This window comes from Otolemur garnettii, unplaced genomic scaffold, assembly GCF_000181295.1.
Source record: "Otolemur garnettii isolate 467f Iridium unplaced genomic scaffold, OtoGar3 scaffold00151, whole genome shotgun sequence".
NCBI lineage: Eukaryota > Metazoa > Chordata > Mammalia > Primates > Galagidae > Otolemur > Otolemur garnettii.
This window is the reverse complement of record NW_003852546.1, coordinates 616,418-636,581: the sequence shown is the minus strand read 5'-3', so window position 1 is coordinate 636,581 and position 20,164 is coordinate 616,418. Positions and strand designations below refer to the sequence as shown.

General features: G+C 54.5%; 2 protein-coding genes across 2 annotated transcripts in view; one reads left to right on the top strand and one right to left on the bottom strand.

The window, feature by feature from the left end:
* PRMT7 (protein arginine methyltransferase 7) overlaps positions 1 to 3,783 on the top strand; it is a 50,014-nt gene extending 46,231 nt beyond the window's left edge. The window contains exons 15-18 of the mRNA XM_012811098.2: positions 1,219 to 1,356; positions 2,205 to 2,365; positions 3,221 to 3,317; positions 3,567 to 3,783. Coding sequence (XP_012666552.1) covers positions 1,219 to 1,356; positions 2,205 to 2,365; positions 3,221 to 3,317; positions 3,567 to 3,737 — 567 coding nt within the window. The 3' untranslated portion in view covers positions 3,738 to 3,783. The remainder of the gene's footprint in view (positions 1 to 1,218; positions 1,357 to 2,204; positions 2,366 to 3,220; positions 3,318 to 3,566) is intronic.
* Positions 3,784 to 7,462: 3,679 nt separating this feature from the next.
* Positions 7,463 to 19,332, bottom strand: SMPD3 (sphingomyelin phosphodiesterase 3). Its single transcript, XM_003799363.3, has 7 exons — positions 17,834 to 19,332; positions 12,374 to 12,449; positions 12,130 to 12,285; positions 10,450 to 10,539; positions 10,177 to 10,240; positions 8,289 to 8,445; positions 7,463 to 7,985 (listed from the first exon to the last, which is right to left on the bottom strand). Exons 1-7 carry the CDS (start codon positions 19,160 to 19,162, stop codon positions 7,884 to 7,886), a joined length of 1,974 nt encoding a protein of 657 aa, XP_003799411.1. The 5' UTR covers positions 19,163 to 19,332; the 3' UTR covers positions 7,463 to 7,883.
* Between the last annotated feature and the right edge of the window lie 832 nt (positions 19,333 to 20,164).

Below are 20,164 nucleotides of genomic sequence, written 5' to 3'. Positions count from 1 at the left end.
GAGCCTTTCTTTCCTGTGTCAGCACACTGCAGGCTTGAATAAGAGAAGTTCACCTTTCAAAAAGTGCAGTAATTTGACATATGAAATGGAAATGGCTGTGTGTTGTCATTTTACAATTGTGGCTTATCAGAATAATTAAAAAATATAAATTAAGCGTTTCAAAGTCACGCTGTGCGGCTTGCTCTGCTCTCATTAAGAGCCGAGGCTCCAGTTGTTAAAAGCATTTTGAGATGGGAGAGTCAGCTTCTTTATGTGAGAAAAAAATTGAAAAGCCTCATTTTAATTTGCTCATCAAAGCAGAACCACAGACACAAAGTCATTTTGGGAAAGGCATGTTTTTATTAAAGGGATTTTCAGATGCTTTTAACCTGGCATATAGAGTAGTTCTCATTAAATATTTCTTTTTCTTTCTTTCTTTTTCGAGACAAAGTCTTACTTTATTGCCCTCGGTAGAGAGCTGTGGCGTCACAGCTCATAGCAACCTCCAACTCCTGGGCTTAGGTGATTCTCTTGCCTCAGCCTTCCGAGTAGCTGGGACTATAGGTACATACCATAATGCCCAGCTATTTCTTTGTTGCAATTTGGCCGGGGTTGGATTTGAACCCACTACCCTTGGTATATGGGGCGAGCGCCCTACCCACTTAGCCATAGGCACTGCCCTCAATATTTCTTTTTTAAGAATGGCTTTACTGTTGGTAGCTTAGTGGCTCCATCGCTGAATTTCTTCTGTGTTATTTATTTACTCAGTCATATTTCTACGTGAATTCTGGTTTTCATGGCCAAAGAGCAGATGCTGTGTCACGATTAGCATCTGTTCCCAAGCATAAGTCCCAGGCAGCGAGGAGGAAAGGCTGCCTGGCTTGAGTGTACTTGGGTTTCTCCCTTGGAGATGTCTTCTCTCCAGCATCCTCATGCTCTGCTTACAGGCACAGAGCCTAGGAGGCCTGGTTTATAAATTTCTTCCCAAAGGAATGGTGTTCAAGTGGTTGGGCAGGAAGCATAAAAGCCCGGATTGGGGACATCGGCTGATTGATTCCTCATAATCTAGGACTTGGTGTCATGTCAGCATTTGTAATTCCAGAGTCTGTTACAGAAACTGTCCTGGAGCTTTGACATCCCCAATACCCTTCAGCCTGGGGTGGGGGGGGTCTCCTTTCTGGGCATGTGGGACTAGCACAGTCTGCCTCTAGTTCTTGTTGCTGCATTGCCTGTGCCCAGGGTGGGCATAAGTGTCAGCTGTACCCTGCTGGTGATGCAGATAAGGCTTGCACCTCCTCACAGGACCTGTGGCGGATCCGGAGCCCCTGTGGTGAATGCGAAGGCTTCGATGTGCACATCATGGATGACATGATTCAGGTAGGCAGGGCTACAGCTCTGTGCAGAGTCCCACCCACCCATTCCATGTGGATGTCTGCTTCCTTAGGCAGCATGCAGAGAGCTTTTCTGTTTGGGGCAGTGAGAGTGGGTGCTGCCATCTTGGTTGCTTCACCATGAGCATTAGCCTGAGAGCCATTGGCTGTACCAGGCCTGTTCATGGCCCCAGGCTTTTACCCCTGAGTTGGGATCTTCAGCTAGGGCTGGTATATCATCGCACCATTGAAACTCCTCCTGCTGCTGCCCATAGCTTGTTTTCTGTTGGAGCAACCTTTCCAGAAGGCAGTTTGTTAACCTTCTGAGACAGTCATTTTCATTTTGGAGACTCCATTCCAAGAGAGAGGTGTGTAAGGAGCGTCCCTGCAAGTTAATGGTACCATAGATACTGGCCACTTTCCCTGTCCTACTTCTGTCCTGTCCCAGCCACATTCCTGCCTGGGCGCAGGTGCTTCCCAGGCACTGGGATTGCTCGTCTATGTGTTTGCCCCTCCTGGCAGCCTGGGAGCCGCCTGTGGTAGTCAGTTAGCTTGGTTGTCAGTCAGTCCGAGTGAGTGAGTGCCTAGGCACCATGTGTTCTCATCAGTGAGGTAGACATTTTGTTCTTAGAATAGCTCAAGAGGCACTGTCATACCATTTTAAAAAGGGAGGTAGAGAGACACCCAGGAGCTGGCTAATGGGCAGCTGGTCTGATCAAAGCTCAGCGCCTTCCTGGGAGAGCTCTCTGCCCCCTGTGACTGCAGTTACCCTGGCACCTGGGCCGTGATGGTGCCGCTTCTAGCTGGGTGCCAGCTCTGTCTCTGCAGACACTGAGTTCCCATCTCTGTTCTCAGCGTGCCCTAGACTTCAGGGAGAGCAAGGAGGCCGAGCCTCACCCATTGTGGGAGTACCCTTGCCGCAGCCTCTCTGAGCCCTGGCAGATGCTGACCTTTGATTTCCAGCAGCCAGTGCCCCAGCAGCCTGTGCGAGCTGAGGGCTCCGTGAAGCTGAGGAGGTAAGTGTAGGCTCCGGAGAGTGGGGGGGACACAGAGAGGGGTTGTCACTTTCCCTGTAGGAGTTACTGCCCAGGTGGTGAAGCACAGCTGGGCTGGGAGATGCCAACAAGTAGCAGATGATGTGTTCTTGCCTTGTCCTCGCCCTTTCCTCTCAGAGGTGGCCCTGCATGTATGCGGTCCCCATAGTCTCTGGGTGTGCATAAGTGGGGAGGGAGAGCAGAGTAGGCTGTGCTTAGCCCCATGTCTGATGCCGCCTTGTCAGTGCACAGCTGCAGAGAAAGGTGAACTTGGTTGCTATGGCTATCCACTAGGCCATTCCTTGAACTCTCCTGGGAATTAAAGCAGGTTAGGAATTGGAGAGGGGTTCTTGCTGTGAGACACAATTCCATCTCCCTCTGTAGAGAGGAGTTGCATTTTCCTCGAGGAAGAACCAGCCTCCTTCTGACAAGGGGGAGACCATGAGCTCAGAGCTCCTCGGGGCTCCTTGGGCAAGAAGCAGGTAACAGAGGCAGGGCAAATGCTGTCACCTGGAGCCGGAGCTCCCAGGGCCAGCGTATCTGGTGGGGGCTCTTTAGCATTTGGAGCCAGAGTTGTGCAGGAGCCTTCTGGACCTTCGCCTTGGTTCTACTGTAGCTGAGCTGGCCCTGGCCAGGCTGAGAGGAGCAAATATGGGCTCTGAGCTGTGATTGTTCCTATTGGGCTTTTTCTTTGTGTCCTTTAGTAAGGTGGAGGGTTGGGAGCTCCTAACTGTATAGGAAGGAAGTAGGGAAGACAGGGGTTTCTGGAAAGCAGAAGGGAGTCATGGTTGTGCCTGTCTCGTGTGTGACTGTTTCTGTTTGGCCCAATACTCCCAGGCCTGGCAGAAGCCACGGGGCGGTCCTGTGGATGGAGTACCACCTGACCCCTGACTACACAGTCAGCACCGGCCTTCTGGAGCCTGCAGAAGACAAGGTAGCATTGTGTACTGGGCCCCAAGTGTGTGCTGACCCCAAGAGCAAGTGCCAGCTGGGAGCCCACACCATCTCCTGTGCTGTGGGTGTTCCTGGTCATAAGTTGGCCCCCCTGGGTGTTTCTGTCACAAGCTAGGCCCCAGGCTCCTGCGCAGCTTCTCCCCACTGGGAGCCACCTAGGCTGAAGGCTGCCCAGGAAGCGACTTGGTGCCAAGAAGTCCTCACTGTCTTCCTGCTGCTCCTCCTACAGGGATACTGTCGCTGGAACCCCCACTGCAAGCAGGCTGTGTACTTCTTCAGCACCACGCTGGGTCCCAGAGAGCCACCAGGCGGCCCCCGGGCAGTGAGCTATGCTGTGGAGTTTGATCCCCACACTGGAGACCTCACCATGGAGTTCAGGCTCACAGACACTCTGGACTGACCCTCACTTGAGAAATAAAGTGGCCCAAGGGCTGCAGGTTCTAAAAGGTGTGTGGCTTTCTGGGGAGGAAAGGCTGAACACGCTCCTCTCCTTCTGGGACCACTCGGCTCTGGGCAGTCAGGGGCTGTCTTCCATTTTTGCCTCTTTGTGCTGTCAGTTTCTGGTTCCAGGTATGGCAGGCAACAGGGGCTGGTGACTCAATTTGGAGCCACAGAGGTGTCATGGAGACCCCACCACTCTACTTGGGGTTTGGAAGTACTGAGGAAACTCCAAGGCAGTGAAGTCTGCTGCCCTTCCTGGAAGGGAATGGAGCACTTGGGCTACCCTGGTTGCCCTCTTGGCAGGCAGAGCCAGTGACAGGAGCTGCCTTGCCTCTCTGATTCTCTGGGAGTCTCTAGGTCCCTGCTTGTGTGGCTCCAGCTGAGAAGGCCTTCTGGGGGGTACAAATGCCGAGTTGCAGCTGGGTCACTGGGCCTTGAAGACAGTGCATGACAGAGGGGGGTTGAGAAGACTATGTTCTGGCCCTTTAACCCATGGGTAACTTCACCAGGCCACAGTTATGGGTGTCTGAGCTCTAGCCTCAGTGCAGCACTGACAGGTGGCCTATCAGGATTCAGACCTAGACACCAAGCTGCTGTCTAGAGGATAGGGAAGAGCTGTCTCCAGTCAGTTCTGAGATGCAGACCCAGCAGACTGGCTGCCAGAAAGGAGAATCAGGAAGTGTAGCCCTTGCCCATGTGTCAGAAGCCCCCATGGCCATCCAAAAGTCTCTGGGCAAGCTGGCCGAATTGGCTCATGCCTGTAAAATCCTAGCACTCTGGGAGGCTGAGGCAGGTGGATTGCCTGAGCTCACAGATTCGAGACCAGCCTGAGGCAGATCGAGACCCCATCTCTAAAAATAGGCGGGCAGTGTCAGGTGCCTGTAGTTCTAGGTACTTGGGAGGCTGAGGCAAGAGAATCACTTGAGCCCAAGATTGTGAGGTTGCTGTGAGCTACAATGCCATGGCACTCTACCGAGGGTGACAAAGTGAGACTCTGTCTCCAAAAAAAAAAAATCTCTGGGCAGATGGGGTACAGTGCAGAGCCACTCCAGCCCAGCCTTGCTTTAAAGGACAACCGAGAACCCTGTGGTGGCCATGGACTTTCATTCTCACTCACACACTCAAATGCCCTTTTGTTGTTTATATCCCAATTAACAGAGGAAACAGGAGGCACCTACTAAGAGAACCCAAATGGCCTGGGGTCCTAGTATTTCAGGGCAGACTTGGGCTGTGCCCATCCAGAAAGGCTGTCCCCCTTAGCAGTCCCCCGGCGGCCTGCCCAACCCCAGCTTGTTGCTGAAATAAGTGGCAAACACCAGCCTTGAGCCTCACAGTTTTATTTTCACTTCAGTATCCATCTTTCCTTTCAGCACCAATAAAGGAAAAAAAAAAAAACCTCCTCTTTTTAAAATATTTTGTCAGGTGTAAAGATTGTTTTTCTTCTAGGGAAGAATCGTTTGGATATATATTTGATAATGTGTTTACCAAAACCTTAGGTGTGCTTACCGTATAAAAACCCCTAATGTCCCATGAGGATATAATACAGAAAAAAAACAAATTTAAAAAGTTTTTTTTTCTTTTTTATAACAGTATTTCTAAATCTCAGCAAGTTAATACAATAGTTAAAAAGCATCAAGATTAATATCCATACTTAAAACTTAAGGTGGTTTTAGACAAATGAAATAAACAGTGCCTTTCTAAGCTGACCCCCTGCCTCATGGCTTCTCTTGAGACTGGGCCCAGGGCAGGCACAGAGGCTTGATTAAGATCTGGGTGACCTCCGTCCCCTTCCCAGGCCTTAGATGCCATAGAATCTGAGATCCTGGCAATATTTTGTTTCTCTTTAAAAAATCAGAGTGGAAAAGCCTGGCTTGTATACAAGCCCTGGGAGGCCACAGGCGTACCACGTGGAACACATGGTTGGGTGGTTGTGGCCTTGGTGTTGAAGGAGGTGTGAGGGAGGCAGGATGTCCCTGCTCTGGATGCCAGGACCTGCGCAGGCAGAGGCGACCTGTGGTAACAGAAAATGACTGAGGCACAGGGCAGTATGACTTGCCTAAGGCCACCCTGTGAGCTGGGGGGAGAGAAGCGCATGGCCAGACTCCCACATTTGCTTCTGAGAGGGAGGCTGCCCGGCCAACAGGAGCTGTGGTGGCATCTGGTCTAGTGGCCTGAGTCTGGCCACTCTTCTGTGTAGGGAGTCAGTCCTGGCTGCCCTGGGGGTGGGGCTTAGCCATGGCCTGCCAGGCCAGAGCCTTGGATGGGGGAAGGGCAGAGCACCCGGGCAGGGCTGCCCTTGTCATCATCATCACGAGCAGCCTCTTCCTGGCTCTGGATTCTGGGGAGCAGGCAGTTGACCTGGCACCAGGGGTGCTCCCCAGGCCAGGTGAGTTCGGACAAACCAGTGTCACCATGGATACACGTCCTCCTGTAGCTACCCAGGCTCTGCAGTATCTTCCTTCCCAGCATGGGGCCTGGTGTCTGGCTGGCTGCTTGGCCCCCTCAGTCCCTCTTGCAGCTGGGTGGGTGACAAGGCACAGCGTCAGTGCACCAGTGCCAGGAGGCTGATGGTAGGTCCTGGTGCTCTCTACAACCTTGCCAGGCAGAGCTGGCTCTGAGCCAGGCTGGATGCAAGGTCAGGGCATTGTGAGGAGGAGAGACTGGTGGGGGTTATCAAAAGTCCCTCAAGTTGGAGCCTCACACCTTGAAACAGACAAAACCCTCACCGGGGGGCAACCCCTATTGTCTGTTAAAGGCAGGTGTGCAGAGGCAGTGCTGCCAAGGGGGCCTAGGAACTGCAGGCCTCCCCAGGTCCGAAGGCAGATGGGGGACAGTGGGCAGTTGGCCAGCTCTGCCACACAGAACCTAGGGGCCCGGGGCTGGCACCGGTAGCAAGGTGGCTCTGTGCCTAGATGCCAACCACTCCCTGCCCTGGGTGAGCAGTGGCCATCAGCCTTGCCATCCGCCTCTTCAGAGCCTTGGCGTTGGTTGGGGTGGCTGTTGAGAATAGGCCTGGGGGGCCAGAGCTGCATCCCCATCTGGGGGCAGGCAGGTGGTTCCTGAGCTCAGCCGGCACATGGGTGGGGGCAGTCCCCAGGAAATGATTGGTCCCAAACCAGAGAGATGTCCGGAGGGGAGAAAGAAGAGGATGAGTTGGTTTTGATAGACGAGAAGAAGCTACAAATCTATTGTTTTCAAAATCAGGACCCACCCCCACCCCCCTTTATGCTGTGAGTCCCCTTCTTCCTGTAAAAAAAATGGATTCTCTTTCGAATTCCCTGTTTATGGCTCCATTGCCCAGATCTGAGTCTCCTACAGGAGGCTCTAGGGCGGCCAGAGCCAGCTGGACCCTGGTGTGCCTGGGCGGGGAAGGGACCCTGTTTCAGGAAGAGCAAAGTTCTGTGAGTACTTGTAGACCCTTCAAAGTGAAGGGTTGATTTTGTTTTTAACTTACTGTTTTTCTTTTTAAAAGTAATCGCCCTTGAATGCATGACCCTGGGAAGAGCCCTGGGCTGGCTGGTACAGCTACAGCCTTCAGGTCCCTGCGGTGAGCCGTCCCGGGCTGGAGGTGGGAGAGCTGGCGGCCGTGCCCAGGAAGTGCTTCTTTGGCTGTTTCTGATTGTGTTTGGAGTTTGGCCTTGGGTGAGGCCCGAGCAAGGGGTCTATGTGGCTATAGCGTGGCACGTGGCATGCGGGCAGCGTGCATGCGAGGGTGCAGGCATGCGAGACAACATTGGCAGCAGACAAATAATGAACCCTGGACGAAGCTTAAGAAGAGATACAAAGAGTACATAAACCCAGTCCTTAACACTAACCCATGGGTTACAAACTAGGTTGTGCTGTTGATTTGTAGAAAATCATGTTTTGAAAGAATGGCACTGGTTAGGCAGCTCGGGGCTCCCGAGCTGGCCTGCCACCTCTGTCTGCAGTGCAGGCCCAGAGAAGCACTGTTCCCAGGTTCCCGGGCACTGACTGGCTCTTTCCGGTCCCTGCCCTCCTCCCCCAGCACTGGGTGCTCAATGGAGGGGACATGCCCCAGGGATGGGCTGCGGCTCAGAGGGCTGGCAGAGGCCCTGCTGCTCCGGATGCCGGTGATGTGGCTGGTCTACGCCTCTTCCTCCCCCGTTGACACCATCAACCGCATGGCCACTGGGAGGTGGTCGGTCAGGCCGGATAGCTGGGTGATGAAACTGAATTCTTCCACCTCCTAGGTTGGGCGGGGGGCGGGGGAAGAGGCATCCTGATTAGACCTGAAGGGCATTCTGCAAAGGAGAGGTCTGGGGGGCAGGGAGACTGCTTGGGGGTCCTGGGTGTAAAGGCCTCTGGCCTGGGGTCAGCATGGGTCTTCCTGAAGGCAGAAGGATCTGAGGGCCCTACAGGACTGCAGACGACAAGTCTCGTCCTGGGGGGTGAGGTCTCAAAGGTCCCAGTGCTATGCACAGCTGCAGCCTGGGGGTCCACCATCTCCCTCCAGACATGGCCCTGCTGCCTGGGCCTTGATCCAACTCACCGCCTTCCAGTCTGGGCACAGCCCCTCTTCGGCGTGCAACATGTAGTCAATGCGCCTGCCGTTGCCTTTCAGCAGGTCTTTGCGCCCCTTCTGGCCTGGGCTCTTGCTGGTGGGAAATGCCAGGTACTCCTTGCGGCCTTCTTCACTCTCCAAGACCCTGTTCACAGGCAGGCTGTCAGGTGAGCCCTCCACCCCAGCCCCAGAGACTGACAGGTCCTGGGGCGGGGGGCTGGTCTCTTCAAAGTGAGGGAGGATGAGTCAGACCAGATCTCTGTGTTTAAGATCTATCTTTCTTGTGGGCCAAAAGGGCCTAGCTGGAAGGAAGCTGGGTCAGAACCTGTGAGTTCTTGGCTGAATTGGACACTCTAGAGCCTACCACAGATTGTCAACATGTCCACCTTGGGACACTTTTCCTCTCCTGGCTGCGGCTGGGTCAGACATGGAAGCCCCAACCTGCTCTGAGCCAGTAGGGGCCTCTTAGAGGGAACTTGGTCTTTGCTGTGAGTCTCAGAGACGCCCTCTCTCCTGGAACTCCCTGGACACCCCCCTGCCCCCATAACTATTGCTTCCTGCTGGCAGAGGAGCCAAGAGAGCGCCTAGGCCCCATCTGAGGCAGCTTTTGTGTGGGTCTGTTCCTCAGTGGCAGTGTGTGACCCTGCTCTGAGCCTCCATTTCCTTGGAAACAAGAATGGTGGTTGTGGGTCCAAGACACACAAGGGAACAGACTGTGAGGACTCTCGTGTGGGTGCTGAGAGCTGTGGAAGACCCAGAGAGGGTAGGCACTGTCAGGGCACATCCCTTACATCCTGAGTCCATGTTGTCTGACCCCCTTTCTGACACTACTGCCCTGAGACACACAGCACTTCCCTCCAGCCAGCCTGTCCTGTAGGGCCTGAGTACTACTGGGTAGGTGGCTTAGGACTCCCATGGAAGACCCCATTGCAGAGGGCAGGCTCAGGCCAGTGTCTAGGGCAGGAGGCACAGCTTTGGGGATACCACACAGGTAGCCCGATGGGTAATGCCTGGACAGACCAAAAAGGGGCACCCAGAGAGACACGGCCTACTACACATGTGAGTTTCTACAAGGTTTTTATCTGACTTAAGATAAATACAGTAATGACATTCAGAACATTGTTATAGCCCAGAAATGTAATCCATTACTGTCCTTTCCCTTTGATAATTAATTCCAGCATCAATGATCTGAGAGTTACTGATAGTCATTTTTTAATCATCTCATAAAAAGATAATTTTCTCGGTAGAGGATGATGTTTCAAATTTAGTCTATAATCTAATTAATTGGCTCAAATTAGCTGCAAAGAACCATTGCCATGACTCTGTATGATCTTGGGCTGTGAATTATAAATTGGTTCTGCTGTTGGCCTCAAATAATATGTCCTTTATGGAAGTCTCTGGGCTCATAATGAAGTTTGGTGAGGATGGACCTTTCTCTATTTTGAAAGTGAGGGGCTTGTGTTATCGCTGCTGGTATTTTTATTTGCCTAATTGGTACAAGGTGCTGGACACCCAGTGGCTCATCTACAGGATTGACCCTTGGCCTGGCCCTAGGGCAGGGTGGGCTCCTGAAAAGTGAACCCAGACTGGCTGCTGGCTTGAGACACATCCCCTGGAGGCCCTGGTTGCCTAGAGACTTCTCAGCAAGGCCTGGCGTGTAAGCATGAGGTCTACCTGCTGGCCCAGCTCCCAGCTGTCCAGGCTCTCCCAGGTGGGATGAGGGGACAGGGTCTTGTCAAACAGAAGCCCTCCCTGGCCTCGGCACAGCTCTCCCTCATGGCTCCCGCCTGGTCTTATCTCTCCACTGCCTTGTTCCCAACCTGGGAGCTGGTGTGGATTGGCGATCCCCACCCGCCTGTGGCTGCGTGGTGCTTACTTCTGAAGGTTCTCAGGAGTGCACACATCCTCATCGTAGAGACCATTTGTGTCCAGCAGGGTACCTGGGGACAAAGGGATGAGAGTGGTCATTGCAGGCAAGGCCCAGGCAGCCTTGAGGAGGGTGGCCTCCATGGGGTGGACAAGGGCCTCCACTAGCCTAGGGTGACTGACTAGGTCTTCCCCAGCAGTGGGGCCTTGAGGGCAGGTCCTGGTGGCCTTTGCAGAAAGCCTGTGCGAAGCCCACCCCTACCCTCCCCCAGTCCCAGCTCACCGATGGCCCACGGCTTCTCCTCCCCAGGTCCTAGGCGGCAGGGGTCCTTGTAGCGTGTAAACAGTGAATGCTGCTGCTCCAGCTTGTCATCTGTGTGGGGAGGAGGAAATGCTATGGTGGTCAGGGGTCCGGCCTGTCCTGAGGGGCTGCCACCCCTGGTTCCAGTCAGTTTTTCCTGCAGAGCCCCTAGGCCCCTGTCCCTTAGTAACTGCCGCTAGGTGGTATCTGTGGCTCATCTGTCACTGATATTCTGTGTCCTTGAGAATGTCCCCCTACCACACACATTCAGGTCTTTTCTTTTCCTCTGGGGCTCCGCTGGACCTGGAGGCCTTCCCAGATCTCGTGAAACCTCTTGTTGGGGGCTGGCTGGTGCTGCCCTGGCCGGGGCTCCTGCCCTATTCACAGACCTGAGTGCCCAGGCCAGAGGGGAGAGAACCCCACCAGGCTCAGAGGGATGGATGTCACCTGCCCAGGGTTCCTGTTCGTCCTGCCAACTCAGTGAGCCAGAAGGGACTTTTTGAGACCCTGGGGAGGGAAACAGAGGGAACTGAGTGGGGCCTGATTGGGTGGGACCTTCCCTCCTGACAGCGTCTTCCTGTGTATGCCAGGTCCCAATTCTGGTGTAGAAGATCCCAGGAGTACCCAGTATGTGAATTTGGCATCAGGCACAGGACTATGACAGGACCACAGGGACATGGTGCTAGGGCAGGAGCCAGTGTGTTGGGGCTTATGGCCTTGCTGCCCCAAGGGGCTGCAGTGGAGGAGCTTCTGTGCCCTACAGTGGGCTGTATTCTAGGGTGTGACTGCTATTTCCCACTCTCCTGGAGTTGCCCCATTGTCAAAGATGCCTCTGTTACATAAACAGATGGGAACAGCTGCTACTGCTGCCACCAGGTGAGGGCACTATCTGTGTTCTGTAGTGAGGCTTTCAGGTGTCCTGCCTTCACTGGGGTCTGGGCCTGAGTTCCCAGGCCTTGATCATCTTACCCCGCCCACAGTCTCTTGGGGGCTGCAGCCCATATGGAAAGAACCCAGGAGTCCGTGGGCTGGGCATTTCCCTAACACCTGGCTCCTTAGGGTCATAGGAGGCTCAGAGCTCCCCAGACCTCTGAGGTCCCTGATTCAGGTCAGTTATTTAAATCAAATATTTAAAATCGCACTGATGATGAACTTGTAGTCTTTTAGCCTAATAGCATAGGCCTGGTGCCCTGGATTCAGATCTCAGTTCAGACATTTACTGGTGTGTGACCTTGGGCTGGGTAACAAACCTCTCTGAGTCTACACCATGTGGATGAACACAGTGCCTACCAATTAGGGGGTGTTAGGAGGCTAAATGGAACAGCAGAATCGTGCTTGGGGAAAAGTAGGAGCTGTGTAAATATGTGATAAGGATTGTTAGGGAGTGGACACCTGAGTTTCAGAGGCCCCAAGCCTTCCTCATCTTGGGTGTTTTTAGGGTATCTCTGTCTCCAGCATGGAGGCCTCAGCTTTCTAGGCAGAGCGTGGGCAATTCCTGTGCTAGGATTTCTGGGGGATAGAGAAATCATAGTTTTGCTACATATCCCACCCACACCTTCAGGAAGAGCAGGAAGTTCTTTGAGCTGCCTAACCCAAGTCTTTCTAGCTGTGCCTGGAACTCTGCTGAGTACCAGACTGGGGTGGGGAGGAACGCAACCTCACCAGAGGAGCAGTTGTCAAAGTTGAAATCTCCGCAGATGACGTCAAACGCCACCAGCTCCTCCGGGTTGGCTGTGCTGGACGAGGAGGTAGATTTTCGGAAATCAGCCAGCCAGTCCTGAAGCAGGTCCAGCTGCTCACACCGGATGGCACTGTCCTCTGCAGGGCAGAAGTGCAGGTATCAACTGATAAGCCAGGCCCCATTTGCTGAGCCCATTCCCAGAAAACCTCCAGCCGGTGACCCTACCTGGCAGGGCATGCAGGTGTGTGCAGGCGATGTACCCGACAATTCTTTGGTCCTGAGGTGTGCTTCCCACCTGCACCTGGGGGGAGGGGAAGCGTCAGTGCCACCACCTACCAGTCACCACTGCCCTGAGTGCATAGGGACATTGGCAACACCCACCCACTCACTAGCCCTGCTTCTCTGCCAGGTTCCTGGCTAGACTCTGTTGGTAAGGACAGGACACGTCCTGCTTCCAGCATCTGACAGTTCAGTGTGGGAGGTGGAGGCGTAAAAAAACCTTAGCCTCTGACCTGGTGTGTGCCAGTGGTGACCCATGCAAAGCATTGTGAGGGAAAACAGACCCACAGCAGTTCCTTCCCATCCCCGCCATCTTCCCAGTGACCAGAGTGTCTACAAGCATGACCCTCAGTTCCTGCCCAGTCTTGTCTGGTGGCTCTTTTCTCCTTCCCCCCTTGGTCATAGCCTAGACCTAGCTATACCCTGGTGTGCCTTCCCTGTGAAATCTCAGTGGGATGACCCCCAGAACCTGGTGCCCCTGCTTGCCCTGCCTCACCCATCTAGCTATATGGTAAGCTGTCAGTAGGATAAGTTGCCTCATCTGCCTTCTAGGCCATGGGTGCCTATAGTCCCTGGACCTGGCAAGAGCTCTGTCTGGCATCTCCATGGCTCTGGGCCTTATATCCTGGGCTGGCCTGTGCCATCCACCCACAGTCCCCATTCTGAGCCCAGCTCTCTGCCCTCCCCTTCTGTCCTCCCTCTGTTCACCTCTTCACCAAAGAGGGTACTCCCACCTCCACCCTGGGCAGGAGGCCCTGACAGGCTGTCTGCAAAGGTTGGCTTAAGATAAACATCTCAACTGTACCTCACAGATAACTCAAAACCACTCCCCCAAGGTAGACTCCCCCCTAACTCAGGGCAATACTTAGTCCTTGCCACGGCTGCAGCTGGGGGGTGGCCACAGAGAGACACCCCCAGGTGGAGGCTCTCCTGGGTCCCCTAGCCATTGCATAGCTGCTAGAGGTCACTCAGATGCTGTCCCCAGAGGTCCTTGCTTGGTCCTCATCTTCTTCCCCATAGGCTTCCCTCCCCAAGCCTTGCCAGTCTATCCCAGACTGGATTTCCTATGATGACAAGACCCCTAGACCCAGGACACCCTCCAGGGAGGTGGCCTATAAAGCCAGGCTGCCAGTCCCAGTAGTTGGCTGAGGGCCCTGCAGTGGGTGGGGAGCCCTATCTGTGGTGGCCTGGATGGCAGGAGCTACAGCACAGCCCATTGGCCCCATCCTTTTTGCTGCTGAGGTTGGGCTGATGTTATTCTCCATCTGGACCTTCTCAGTGAACAGCCCTGGCTCTCTAGGCCCTTCTTTCTACCCTCCCAGACCCAGGGGTGCATTCCCTCCCCACCACTGAAGAAGTCTGGCTGTGTGAGGACAGGCAGCTAGGATTGGGGGCTGTTTCTAAACCCAGAGGTTCACTGTTCACTTCTTGCCAATATGCCAGACCCAAAGTTCAGTCTAACAGTATCCACCACCCCCAGAATGGCACTGTGATGTTGCATACCAGCGCGGCATCCTAGGGGAAAAACTTTTTTTGTTTTTGGTAGAGACAGAGTCTCACTTTATTGCCCTCAGTAGAGTGCTGTGGCATCACACTGCTCACAGCAACCTCCAACTCCTGCGTTTTAGGCGATTCTCTTGCCTCAGCCTCCCAAGTAGCTGGGACTACAGGTACCCACCACAACGCCCGGGTGTTTTTGTTGTTGTTGTAGTTCGGCTGGGGCCAGGTTTGAACCCGCCACACCACCCTTGGTATATGGGGCCGGCCCCCTACTCACTGAGCCACAGGCGCCGCCCTGGGAAAAACATTTTTTAAACTGCAGTGGTAAAAAAGGACACATGATGGCGCTCTCAGCCCTGTGTTCCTCAAGCAACAAGCCTATTTCCTCAGTAAAGTAATGATAACGTTCCCGTGGGAGCATTCACGCTTCGTGCTTCATGGTGTTACCTTCCCAGGTCTTTACGATGACTGTGAGAATGTGCTAAATTTATGGCATTTTAATAGATGCACACACTGGGGCCATGAGAAAGTCATGGGCTAGTATCACAGGCTGACAGTCAAAGGCAGGCTCCGCTTGGATCTGTCTGCCTCACGGAGTTCTATGCTGCTCTCTGAGCTGTGGTGCCTTGGCCAGGCTTCTCCCCAGCTGCCCATTTGTTGGTCTCAATGGGTCAGCCTCTCCTGTCCTGTGCTGAGTTTCGGGCAGGGAAGCGGACACATGCAGACTCTGTTCTGCAGTGAGGCACATGTGGGAGCTGCCTCTTGTCACCCCCCTTCCTCTTTTCCTTCCTAATCAGCTGAGCGATCTCACCAAGATCCACTTTATTATTTGCTGAAACTTATTGATTCCCGGCTTGTGGCCTCAGGAGGTGCAGAGTCCTGTGTTTCTCTTGGAAAAATAAACAATCACACTGAGGGTTTGGGTTGTGCCTTTTAGTCCTGGTAGACAAAGACGGTCAACCGAGCTGGTGCCTGGAATCGGGCTGTGCGTGAGGCAGAGGGACTCCAGTTCCTTCCTGCACAGAATCTTGTTCCTTAAAGGACCTGAAGTACCACACAGTGACAGGAGGTCAAGGACCAGTCACTGCACAGCGAGTGATCAGTGGCAGTGTCCTCTCAGTGTTCCCCCAATGTCCCCGGCCCTCTTTGGCCTCATTTATTCCCTCCCCTGTAGCAGGAAAAATAGTTACACTCTCTTTACAACTATGAGAGTGTGCAAAAATGTATGGCATTTTTATAGACGCACACACTGGGACCATGAAAATGTCATGGGCCAATGGAGATGAGTGGGTGTCAGTGCTGTTCTTGAGGAGCTCTTTCTGACAGGACAGACAGACAACAAGACACCTGGGCACAGGGTGGAGGAGCCTGCGAGAGGGAGATGGCTCTGTGCTGGGTGGTATCAGGAGAGGTCCACAGAGGTGGTTCACCCAACCCAAGGTGAGACCAAGACAATAGGATCCTGGGGTGTGGAGCCTCATGGGGGTGTGTGCAGATGTAGGGTTCGGGCTGAGCGTGGAGGGGCCAAGTTGAAGGTTGGGCTTTCCCCAAGGCAGTGGAGGATGGCAATGAGAATCAGACCTGGTATGGGACGAGGGCTGGTGCAATGGGCAGGATAGGCAACAGTGGGGCTGATGCAGGTGAATGATGCAGCTGGACACATGGGGTAGGCCCTAGGGTATCTGGAGAGTGACATGAAGGACTGGGATGGACAGGCTGGGTCTGGGGCACAGAGCAGAGAAGGCATCCTTCTGGTTAGGGATGGTGGAACTGGGAGAGGGGCAGCTGGGGCAGATGGTGACTTTGGTTTAGAGTGGGTGGGGACATGTCCAGGAGGCAGCAGATGCAGGGTTGGGCGCTCAGAGGAGGGATCTAGACTGGGACAAGGCTGAGGGCATCAGCACAGGCAGAGGTGGGGGCTGTGGAGTTGAACTGCCCCTGCACATGAAGGGGTAGCCAAGCTCCACCTTGGAGTCAATGCAGGATGTGATAGGCCTGAAGCTGCCGAGAGAAGCTAAGACTAAGTTTTATGTGAATAATATTGATTTTGAAATACTGGCCAATACAGTTTAATGGCACATATCAAATTAAACATATCTGCAGACCAGTCTGAGACCCAGGAGGTAGAAGATGAAAAAGAACATTCAGAGGCCGGGCATGGTGGCTCACACCTGAAATCCTAGCACTCTGGGATGCTGAAGCAGGTGGATTGCCCTGAGCTCACAGGTTCAAGACCAGCCTGAGACCAGCCTGAGCCATAGTGAGACCTCGTCTCTAAAAATAGCCAGGCATTGTAGTGGACACCTGTAGTCCCAAGCTACTTGGGAGGCTAAGGCAAGAGAATCACTTGAGCCCAAGAGTTTGAGGTTGCTGTGAGCTATGACACCATAGCACTCTATCAAGGTGACAAAGTGAAACTCTGTCTCAAAAACAAAAAAAGAAGAAAGAAAAAGAACGTTCAGGACAGAGCTGCAGAGGAGGGGCTGTCCCATGGAGACTATTGCTGATGTTGGTAGGAATAGTGGGTGGGGTGCCAGGAGGTGGGGGGACATGTGGATTGGCCTTCACAGAGGGGCTGAGGGACCCAGGGAGGCTCCTGGCCTCTGAGCAATCAGTGATGGGGTGGGAACAAGGCACCTCCTGAGGGGCCCTCCCACCCTGGGCCTCACAACACTTCCCCTTCTTTCCCAGAAAGGCAGTCCCGCTGCCGAGACGAAAATACATCCATGGAACAGAACACCAACGAACCATATGCCAAAATAGGAAGGCTGGAGCTATTTTTCAGAAGAGTTAATTCAATGTCAGCGTCTTTTGCCGTGAATGAAGAGTGGGGGGCCTCAAATTTGGGCCTGGCAGAGCCACATGAGAACCATTGAGCCACCCAGAGTGGGGGGCCGGGGCTGTTAGGAGCCTGCCCTGGTACCAGCAGGTTCTGAGGACCAGCCCTCATTCCTAGCAGGTACTGGGCACACACACCAGCATTTTCTTGGACAGAGTGAGCATCGTCACTCCTAGAGGGGAATTGAGAAGTGAGGGGACCCTCCTGGGCAGACCTTGGAGCCACCACCCTCCCTGCTGAGCCTCCTTTTCTGTGCCCCCACAAAGCAGCTGCTGCCTCTGGGAGTAGAAAGCCCTGCTCTGCATCTGCTGGCCTGTGATGCTGCAGAAAACGCTAGAAGCAGCAAGAGCGGCTTTTGGATAGAGAACAAAAGTCGACACTCAGTGTCTCAGACTCAGTGGAAGATAATGTGTAATGACCAAATTACCCTGGTCTAAAAACTCCTCCAATTGCATCCAAATTAGCAGAAATAATTATGATTCACTTTAATTAATGACTATGAAAGCGAAGCTACAGGCTGGTGGGCAGAGCGCCTGGTATGGCAGCTGCATGACAGCCAGGAGGGAGGGGCATCCAGGCTGGTGAACCTGGTGGCCTCCACGACACAGGTGTGGGAAGGGCCCAGGGACCGGGGAGTCCATCTGCTTGCAGTGCTTGCTCCTTGCTGATCTTGCCACCTCATGTGAACCAAGAGGGGCCCTTCCTCCTCTTTCTCCCCTTACCACTGCCATCGTCACTGTGGCCACTATGGCCACCTGCACTATCAGAGTCGAAGCTCTGAGCCCCTCCCAGGCTGCCCTGCTCTGGTCCACTCCCACCCTGTTGCCATTTTAGAGATGAGGAAATGATGGCTCAAGAAATCTGAGGAATTGGCCCAAGATCATCTGTCTGTCTTTGGGGCCACTACTGCTCTTTTCCCTGTGTTTCTATTTTCCTGTTCCTGAGCTGGGGCCCTCCTATTTGGCTCTCCAAAAGGCATTGTCTGCCTCCTACTTCAGCCCCCATGAAGGTGAGGACCCCCCAGCTGCAGCCCATTTCCCTATGACGCGCCAGGCCAAGCGTCCTACCTTGAGAAACAGAGCTCCCTTAGAGGCCCAGCCATCGGAGCCCTTCCCGTTGGGGTAACAGTGATAGGCCACGTCCATGATGGGGTAGCGGCTGGCAAAGAAGAGGCCACTGTTGAGAACCTTGAAGCAATAGCAGCAGCGGCAGCTGTGGCAGCCATAGACCCCGATGTCATACAGGATGTATTCAAAGTAGCCATGCAGCTGGTCTTTCAACTTGGTGGCTGCACGCTTGTCGAACACCTCCTGCAGGCACAGGAAGTCCAGGTTGGCAGGGAAGAAGGCTGAGACCTCATGGTCAAAGGCCTCATCCGGGTGCCGCCTCTTGCGGGCTGCTGCCTTCTTCACCACCGAGGCCTTGTACAGGAGCTTGTTGTTGGCACCCGGCTCCCCGCTGCTACCGTCTGGCCCAGCTCGTGCCTTCACCAGGGACTCTCTGGAGGCTGATGGGCTGCCCAGACTCCCCGAGTCCCCATCCCGCTGATTGTGGTTGGGTGTCTGGCCCTTTGGGCCCCCACCAGCCCCATTCTTGGCCAGGTTCCCAGGGGTAGGATCATCGCCTTCAGGTGGCCTGCCCCCTTCCTCGCCACCAATGCGCACAATGCAGGTGTCCTCAAGGCTGCAGCTGTCAGCTGGGTCCCCGGAGGCCAGGCCGTTGGCAGCCTCATCACCATGGTGCCGCCCGCCATCACCCTTATATTCCACTGAGGCTGTCCTCTTAATACTCCCGGGGACAGTCCGGGCCATGCCATCACTGCCCTGTGGAGATGCCAGGCTACTGAAGCTGGCGGCGCTGATGGAAGTGTTGGTGGGTGAGTCGATGTAGATTTTGATCTGGGGCCGGGCGGCCCCATTGCGGATTCTCTGCCCGATCTCTTTGGCCCGTGCTTGGGTGTTAGAAAGGTTGTTGTGCCTGGCGAGTGAGTCGGGCAGGAGGCAGACATTGGCAGAGGCGAAGCAGAAGCTTCTGCCAGCCCCTGTTCCCTTCCATTCACCAAGCAGGGCTGCCCCACCGGCCAGGCCTTTGTCTTCCAGTCGTGAGTAGATGTAGGGCCGGCGGGCGGACTGCAGTGGGGACCAGAAGAGGAATCCAACAAAGGCGAAGGGCAGTGCGGCCACCAGGAGGGCCAGGTAGACGGGTGTGAAGAGGACGGTGCAGAGCAGATGTAGGCAGCACGGGTCGTCTGCCTGCTGCCGCTTCTCGTAAGTGGTGGGTGTGAAAGAGGCCAGCAGCCTGTCCACCAGCCAGTAACATGGGAAGATGAGGGCCCAGGACACACAGTGCAGGGCCGACAGACAGCTGTTAGAAAAGGGGGTCGTGTACAAAACCATCGCAGCTCACTGGGCGCCGTGGCCAGCCCTACTACATGGTGTCCATGGCAGCTGTGGGCACGTTCCTGGGCAGGGGTGGGCAAATTGGGCAGCAGCTGGCAGAGGGGTCACCTCCTGGTGAGATGCGATGACTCTGGATGGTCAGTGGTGTGTGTGGGCCAGCCAGTCATGGTTCACCTCAGTGGGCCATGCTGGGCGCTAAGGTCTGCTGGAGAACCTGCAGAGACAAAAAGCAAGGGGCTCCTGGTGATCTTCAGAGAAGCAGGCCGGATGCGGGGGCCATCGTCCCAGCTCACCCCCTTCCTGCTTCCTCTGATGTGAGCACAGCTGTTCTGAAGAGCAGGCCAGAGCCCGAGGGCTCCATACAGGTGTTTGGTGGCCAGGAGACAGCCCAGCACTCTGTTTCCTGAGTGTGTTTTATTCTCTTGGAGTAAACAGGTTGGTGGCATGACTATCCCTAACTGCCTATCTTGAGCTTATAACCGCATTGCTTGAAAAATGGCCCTGATTTTTAGAGGGGCACATTGTGGACACATGGTGGCCAGGCTGGGAACCCTAGAGGCTGCCCATCAGGAGCCAGAGCTGTGACCTGAGCAGGCAGATGAATGCTGGATCAGAGGCCCCACCTGTCATTGAGTGCCAACAAGGTCAGGACCGAGCATGAACAAACAGCAGAGAAATGGGGTGAAAGTCCTGGAGCAGAAGTCATTGGCTGTCAGGAGCCCCGGAAGCCCACACCCCCTGCAGCCACTGTGGCTCCTGCCAGCACCAAGCCCTGCACTCCGACCTGCCAGCCCCAGGCAGAAACCTCTACCTAAAGAGGATCCAGGCATAGTTACCCAGACAGTCTCTGTGAATTTTGGAAAAGCTTCCTGGGGCTTTAATCACTGTCCTGTGTGACCTCTAAGATGCGGCCCAGCCAAGCCCACAGTCGTCCCCTGAGTAAGTCTACCCTGGGTCCCCCTCCCAGGCTGTGTAGGAGCTACAGTGGGTCTCAGTGCA